Source organism: Corvus brachyrhynchos, unplaced genomic scaffold (genome assembly GCF_000691975.1).
Source record: "Corvus brachyrhynchos isolate BGI_N302 unplaced genomic scaffold, ASM69197v1 scaffold169, whole genome shotgun sequence".
NCBI lineage: Eukaryota > Metazoa > Chordata > Aves > Passeriformes > Corvidae > Corvus > Corvus brachyrhynchos.
The window spans coordinates 1,191,344-1,199,784 of NW_008240030.1; the positions used below are offsets into that span (position 1 = coordinate 1,191,344).

Below are 8,441 nucleotides of genomic sequence, written 5' to 3' on the forward strand. Positions count from 1 at the left end.
AAGAGTTAAATGAACTTACATTCAAGCCACTACTTAATTATGCTCAGGCTGTTTTTTCTTTTGGAAGAGGAAAAACTTAACATCCAGCAACAGTATGCTCTGTTCAGCAGCACAGAAAAAAAGCTAAGGCCTTACTGTTGATTTAGCAACAGAGGAGGGAAAAAATAAATCTAGATTTAATATGGAGAGAAGAAACATTCCCCGTCCATAATTCAGTGCTTGGGTTTGGTTTTTTTTTTGGTTTTTTCCTTTCTTTTGTAATCTGCAAAGGAGTATGTGATTTGGATGAAAGGAATGATGCATGTAAAACAAAAGTGAAGAACGATCTGTAGTGAAGCCTGCCAGCTTATATACAAAAGTTGGATGAAGTCCAGGGCTCAAAAAGCATTGGAGCACCAATCAGTGGGGCATTTGGTCCTTCTCAATTTTGCATTCTTGCCTATTTCACTCTGGATGTTTTTCTGGTTATTTTAAACTGCTTCTTTTTGAGTCTCCTTATTTTTCTTGTTCTTTAATCTCCCACAGGGACAAAAGAAATAAGATCAGTTGGACTTCATCAGCTTTTCATATTCCAAGACTTACAACATAAATCATTTCTAGATGCTTTGTCATGCAGGGAGGCAAGGAGATATTTTCCCAAAACAGCAGACTGGAGAAGGGGGAGAAAAAAGGATATAATAGGGATATTTTCAGATAAGTGTTGCAATGGGGGACTACTTCAGATTATGTCCTTGTTAAACCAGTAATACACAGGCAGCCACTTCTGTGAGGGATGGGCGACTGTCTTAAGTGAATCCCTGCATAGAATCTACCTGAATCAGTCTTTATGGAGTTCTTGTTCCAAGAAATACATAAATGCCTCTGAAAGACCTTTCAAGCAAATTGGAAAAATGAATGAAATAAAACCTGAGAATTTGTTTTCCTCTATGCTTTCTATTTGTGCAGAGAGAGCATGAGGAGAATATACAATGCTGTGTCTGCTCAGGGATTGTAACTAGTTGTTCAGGTTACTGAGTAAATGAAGATGAAACACATTGACAAAATAGAGTTCCTGTGCCTAAGTGGAAAGAAGATTACTCCGTTAATTCAAGATTGGAAGAAAGGTTAAAAAATTGAATTTGTATTACATTTTCTACTAGTAAAAGTTCAGGCCATTCAAATGGGATAAATGTAAAATTAGTACAGCTTTTGTGCAAAATCGAATCATCGATTTGTAGTTTATCGACATCTGTAGAGGTCCATCTGCACAGAGGACTATTTGTTATCCCAGTTAAGAAGTACAAAGTAATTTAAAATGTTTTCTTGGTGTGCATGTGGACTCCGCCTCATAAAAGGCAGGTGACTGCACTACTCTCTGAGTAAGACTGCAGGAACTGTGCCCTATTCTACCTGTAAGAAGGTAGGAATTGATTTTGCACAGTTATATGTTAAATTTTTACCTTTCTGTTAATTTCACACCAGTGAAATGCTTACTAAAAATTCCTGTTAATCCAGATTTTCCATAATGTAACTTGATCATAAGAGAATCTGAGAACAAGCTGTCTTTATTTAAGCCAGATTAGCAGAAGTAAATTGGCAGAGCTCCAGCAAATTTATTACAGCAGTGCATTTTACCACTATTAGGGCTTGACTGATAGATTATTGTCTTTTTTCAGAGCAGCAGGTGCTGCAGGTGTTCTAAATTAATAGGTAGGATTTTTTTTCTGAAGAAACACCATCATAATGTGCATTACTTTTCATGCTTGTTAGTTTTTCAATTCAGACTGGTGGATCTTCAAACAGAGAAACATAAAATACCATTATTAGTATTGCAAAGATGGACCAAATTGGTTTCAAAATCTAGAAAGAAGTTCAGAAAGACTTCTTCCAAGCCTAACAAAAACACATGAGGGCTATTTTGGGGAGAGCCAGAGTGCATTAAAGACTTAAGAGAGTGGATTCCAGAGTAAGAGGGACCAGCCCAACACTGCTGCCACAACTGCCAGCCTTCTCGGTTTTCATCTCAACAAAGTTGGATTATTTCAGTTGATTCTTGTTTTGCATGTCACACGTTACCAACACTGGAACCCCTTTGTGCTGTACACAGGCTCTGGCATATCATGAAAAAGCGGTGTGTTTCTATTAGAGTACTTGAAATGTGCAGGAGAAGGTGTGAGCACCAGTTTAAAAATAGTTAATCCTAATGACTTGAGCTAATTCATTTCTGACAGTTATACTGAGCAGGGTAAGATCCTATGGCTAACAGGAAAGCATTTCACAGAATGCATAGGAACATACGAAGGCCTCTGCCAGCTGTGTGTCTTCACCTCACAGCTTAGTGTTTCACTAAATGTATTAAAATTTTGTCTCTGAGTGAAGCAGTGTGAGCAGTGAGGAGCAGTGGGTGACTAAAGCCTGTATTTGCATCTAACCATGGAGGAGGTAGTGAGCAGTGAATGGGAGGAGTACGGGATGGAGAGGCTGGATAAAAGCAGAGGGAAGGGTACCAGCGTGGATGGGGGGAATGTGTGCCACGGACAGGTCAGGAGCCATAGGGTAGCATTGAAAAGCAAGGCTGTGCTTTCATCGATGTTCAGTTTGTACAGTAGTTTACATGGCAAATATTTACAGTGTATAATTGGAGAAGAACTTTCCACTCAAGCATCTCAGCCCTTAGTACTCTACTAAAAGTGCAAGTTTTTCCAGTAGCGTGAGTGACACGAGGATTAGACTTCTAAACCCAGTCCAGACTATCTTACGGCAAGAGCACAGTGCAGCTATTTATATTTGCAGTGTTTCTCAGGGGGATTCCTTGCCAAAAGCCAGATTGATCTTTCTGTTTATTTTACTGCATTCTGAAAAGGGCATTTTTGGCTTACTTAGATAAGCAAATACCCAGAGATGGCATCATTAAGAAAGAATGTAAAGATGTGTGTATGTATTACTTGATGTGTAACCAGGACAGGAATGGACCTCAGTGGTTTCTCTCAAGAAAAGTTGTATTAAAAGTGAAAAATATTATTTAAAAAATAATAAACAGTACTTTATGAAAATTGGATTTAGGGTAATAAACTTTCTGAAACTTTACAACTCTAAACCAGTAAATGGTACTACAATAATAAAATGTGTTAGTATTCTACTTCTATTGAAAGTTAATTTAATTCCACAGAGAACTATTTCATAGTTCTGCGTTTTCATAATGGACTTGCGCTGTTTGGTTCCACTGTTTAATTCTGTCTGTGGTTTGTGGTCAAAGCACACAAAAGCAAAACAAAACAAAAGTGTGATAAGTTATCAACTAACGGAATTAGATATTGAGAAACTGCTGAGGTGTTGTAAACCATTGTTCGTTCCAATAGCAGCACCTGATCTCAAAACCCATCGCTGCTGCAAGGCCGCGGTGGTGGGCCAGGACCCCAGAGAGGTGATGGCTATGTGTGTAGGATGGCTGTGCTCTGCCATCCTGTGTGGAGTGTGGCCTGAGGATGTTGCAGCAGCCTCCACACCAACACAGGAAAACAGTGAGCACCCAGATCTTGTACAATTAAAATCAGGGTAGGTCCCACTGGGTGTGGGTCAGAAGCTGGGAAACCCTCACTAGTCTCATTAGGCGTAACTGCAATTACTGGTACCAATTTACCTTGTCTACACTCTGAGATTAAGGATTTGTCTGCTTGCATTTGTTTTTGTTCAGTGCCCACTGTATAATTTGAGTTTGTATTTAAAAAATAGCCAAGTAAGGGGCAGGACATTTGTTCCAAATGCAAGCACAGCCATCTATGCTGTGTACATTTTCTCTCTTTGCTATCAAAATAAATGAGAATACTATTAACAGTTGTTCTTCGTCAGTTTATAAACAGTAATCTGTACCAACTTGTTTAGACTGTATTTTTTCTAATGGAAATGATGAGGAATACTGTTTAACTCTTACCAAAAATTGTAATTATTAATGCTTAAAAATCAGTATGGACCATGTAAAAGTTGGTGCTGTAGGCTAGAGACCAAGCTTGTCTGAGGAAGTAGAGGTTGGTTTAAACTCTTGACTATCTTGATTGAAAATCCATCTATCACTCAGAAGAGCTTTTCAGCAACTTAAACCAGGAGCTACACTCTTTTTTCTGAATTAGCCTTTAATATTAAAGCATCCTTTGCATCATCGCTAACAACATTATGTTTTTCCCGTGATGCCACTGGCAGGGCCTAAACAGCACTGAGACTACTTTACTCATCCCTGAACATCAAGTGGTAAGCAGTAAGAAGTATTCATGCTTCCTTGCATGAATTTGTGTGGCGTCCTCTATTACAGTATGCCAAAATGTCCCTCACCAGAAAATTTTCCAGTTTCAAGGATGCCATCCTTCTAAAAACAATTTTTACTAGCTTATAAAAATGAATGCGGTTTTGCATATATTCCTGGTGATGACTTAAAAGATAAATTGAAGCAAATCAAAAGAATAATAGACAAAATTGAAAAGTTAAGATTGGTGGAGAAAACTGGAAAGTTTGCTTTTTTATCATTGTTTTGGTTTGATGGGATATAGGGTGTATTCTGACTCTGGTGTAATTAACAAATGTGGGATTCCTTTTTATCATGATAGCCTGAGGGCTCTGTGAGTCAGCATGATACTCCAAAACGTTTTAAAGAGCAAGAAACGAACACTGACATAATTTGAAATATGTTGCCTCTTTTTTTTTTATTGTAGTAAATAATAAGGAAAGGCTCAGAATAGCCACTTACTGAAATTCACAGGCAAGATAACTGTATAAATTCTCAAATGTATCAGAAAACTTTAAATAATCATTATTGATTTATGGAGAAAAAGTATAAAAAGTCATTTAAAATAGCTGAAAAAGTACATGCTGAGGTGTATTAAAACTTGTCTGCTTGCTTACTTTGGGCTCTGGTGTCTTCCATTAACATGTACGCTCTCCTAGCTTACTTTTTATTTTTCTTTGTTATGTTCTTGTCTAATATATTCTTTTATCCAGAGAGGCTTTTTATGTGCATTTATATTTCAGTGCAAGTATCTTGGTGTCTTAAACTGCTTTGAAATGCATGTTTTCAAGCTTTCAGATTTTAATGTGGTTCAAAATTGAAACATCAGTGAAGGTGAAAAAAGGAGCTTGCAAGTTTTAGCTATAAGAAATACATGGGATTTTGTGTTTCTTTGAATGGGAAAGGTTATGGTTCTGTATGCAACCTTACAGCCTGCATGAAGTATAACTGAAAACTGGAATGGGTGGTGTTAAGAGTGTTGTTAATACGTGTCTTTAAATTGAGTAAGCTCTTCAGTTGCATGGATTCCTTTAAGGAAGAATAATGATGAGAACTTCATGGAAAGGGACTCTGGTAAAATGGAAACTGAGTGCGTAAACCAGAAATTTGCCATTTTGATTTTCAGGAGAGTACCTGTTTATTTTTGTATGTTCTGTAAATGTATTTCCAGGAACATTTTACTTTTGGAAATACATTTATATCATTTAGATATGTATTTATAAAGTTACATTTAAGTTCATATATATGTATAAATATATATATTCATATTTAGCATAGCAGCACTTAAATCCATGTGGTTTTCCTGCAGCATGTTTTAAGTCAGTGAAAAGGAGGAGTATATAAATATTCCATGCAAACTGGGGATCTAAGTGAAGGCGATGACTTTGTTTTTAAGCCATTGAATGTTTCCTACCCTTTCAGTTATGGATGCTTTTCTTGTATTTTGATTCAGCTTTCAAAACTTATATTTTTGTCCATTCCTGTATTCTGAAAGTTTTTTGTGCCACGGATTGCTAATACATAAATTACCTGGTTGCTTTTTAATGTAGTTCTTTGGGGTTTTTAGACTGTCTGTTTTAAATCTAACTTGCCTGTGTGATTATCAAAGGTGTGCAGTTAATAAAATAAATATTTTCTTTGTAGACTGTATCTTGTAAGCCAGACAAATGTTTCAAGTCAATTTAATGTTACAAATCAATTTAATGTTGTAATTTCAGGTATGTTTTTGCCTGGTAATGTAGGACTGTGATAATATAATTCCTTGGTGTGCTGATGGGGATCATAAAAACCATTCTATGGTATTAATGTAACCTCTCATCTTTCCTGTTAGTCACAGCTGGAGTTGCTTCCCTGTGCTGTAACTAATGGAGCTAATGGGTTTCTCCATCTCCAGTTGGTATTGGTTACTGCTTTGTTACTGAAAATGCTGCTTTAAACCACCTTCCCACAAAAAAGATACAAGATACAAAAGCAGAAGGGGAAGGGTGCTCAGGTCTGAACCTGCAGTCCCAGCTCTGTGGGGTTGGACACTTGGGAAACCTTGAGGTCTGAGGCATTGGATTTGGGAAGGGTGTTTCTGAACATAGGCCCTAAGGAACTTGCAGTTTTCTGACGGAATAATAATCTGAAAAGTACTTCTCTAGGACAAGTTTCCCTGTCTTTGAAGCATGGACATAGAGAGGGCTGGGGTATTTAGTAGCAGAGTGTATTTGGAGGAAGCTCCATGCCTACAAGGTGAGAGCTGTGCTAAGTGACGTGTAAAGACCCATTTCCTGTTGGTTGGATAACCAGAAATAGAAATCCCTTGGAGTTCCATAAAAACATACAGGATTAAATAATTCAGGTATAATCTGCAAAACATATTTGTTTTGCTAACCCATCAAGGAGTAGCTGTCCACACTGCCAAAGGCCCACTGTTGGTGTGCCAGGGTGGGCAAGTGAAGCCACAGTGACATTCAGCACAGTGCCCGTGGCTCAGCTTCCGCCCGCAGTCGTTTCCCTGAAGCACTCTCTGTGCCAGTGTTAGTGGTTGCTGCCACTTCCAGCAGCTGCTTTACGCTCTCCAGCTCACTGTGTCCGACTGTTTACCTTGGCCCTGGCAAAGTGTCTCAGAGGCACCTGTGGAGCAGGGCGGGCAAGGACTCCTCAGCAAGCATTCAGCAGCACTGGCAAGTGTTGGTGGATCTGAATGTTGTGTAGGGCTGCCAGCCAGCATTTACACACTGTGCCCAAACCAGTCTGGGCAGAACCATGGGCTCTTACAGCCTTACTTCATCTTGAGCTGTGCTTTGTTTCCTTACTGACATCTTGGTCTGCCCTGTCACCTGTCTTGTTGAGTCAGGGTTTCCTGCTGCAGGGCTTTGGATTGTGTCTGAGGCGAGGATTGCAAGTCTGGGTACTTGGAGGGTTGTTTGGTTGGACATGGTCCAGTACCCCAGCCTGTGCTGGTTGTCTAGACAAAAATCATCAAATATAGGATAACTGTAACTATTGATATAGTACCATATGAATCCGGTAAGTTTGCACTTACGTAGCCACATGAAAAGAAAATTTATCTCTTCATGATAGACCATTACAGCACTCAATTAGCACATCTGTCCACAAGCGGTGAGGTCACATAGTTTTTAGAGAGATGACTAGGCTATTGAGGCTGGAAAGCTATTAGAGGGTAGTATTTGTTTTTTGAACAGGTGGTTTTTGTAAACTTGCTTTGTAGTTGATGGATTTATTCAACTTTTTGAAAGCCCTGGTAAATACTGAATGTTTGCAGTAACATTTCATAGAATCCTCCAGTGAACTTGCATTGGAAAGGACCTCTGGATGGCCAACCTCCTACTCAAGGCAAGGCTGGCTTCAAACTTAGGTTAGGTTGCACAGTCCTGGCCTAGTTTAATCAGGCTGTGTGATCTCTGAGGATGGAGATTATGCAGTCACTCTGGGCAATCTGTTGTACCCATTCCCTCTCAACCACAGCCTCACATCCAGTAGGAATTTCTCCTGTTGTGACTTGTGGTTGTTGCTTCTTGAGTTTTCACCACATGCCTCAGGGCCCCATCTCTTCTGTAGTTCCTCATTGGGTGTAACTTAATTACTAAAAAGCTTCATCTTGCTATCTGTTCTGTGTTGGGAAGTTTTAATTCAGTTACTTGTATTGCAGGAGGAACACAGTTCAGAATATTTTCTGTGATTGGGTGTAGTGTTATTTAATAACTGCAGGTTGTCCCAGATGATTAACTGCATTCATGCAGTTCTGGAAAGAACTGTTAAGAAATAAGATGTACAAATCCACAGTGTTTAAAGATTCACTGATAGAATCAATGCAAATTAGAAACTTTTTATATATGTTAAACTTGTAGGTGTGCATGTATGCACAAACCTCTGTGCATATGCAAGACTGATCTTGTTCTCCTTGGGAAATCCAAATGCAGCAAAATGGAATAATTTATGGGTTTAATAAGCTGGCCTGTCACTAGCCATAATGAGTAATCCTATGTACAGAAGGACAAGGAAGTGATAAGTATTCCCCTTCTAAAAGCAGATCTGACAATGACTACTGCATCTTCTTAAATTGATAGTCAGACCTTTAATTACTGAGGATTCTGATACATCTTAGAAAATTACCAAATTTTGATGGCAATAAAGATTAAATATTTCTTCAATTGTATTGAATTATTGATTAAAATTA

The 8,441-nt window shown here is 38.5% G+C and overlaps 1 protein-coding gene across 10 annotated transcripts in view; it reads left to right on the plus strand.

Annotated features, from left to right (window-relative positions):
- Positions 1-8,441, plus strand: part of ANO5 (anoctamin 5) — a 55,995-nt gene that overhangs the window by 14,992 nt on the left and 32,562 nt on the right. For 4 of the 10 annotated variants that reach the window (XM_008640901.2, XM_017743649.1, XM_017743648.1 and 1 more), the window contains one exon: positions 4,177-4,224. The exons of the other annotated variants lie outside the window; for them this stretch is intronic. In XM_008640901.2, the coding sequence (XP_008639123.1) occupies positions 4,177-4,224 (48 nt within the window). The remainder of the gene's footprint in view (positions 1-4,176; positions 4,225-8,441) is intronic. 10 annotated transcript variants of the gene reach the window in all.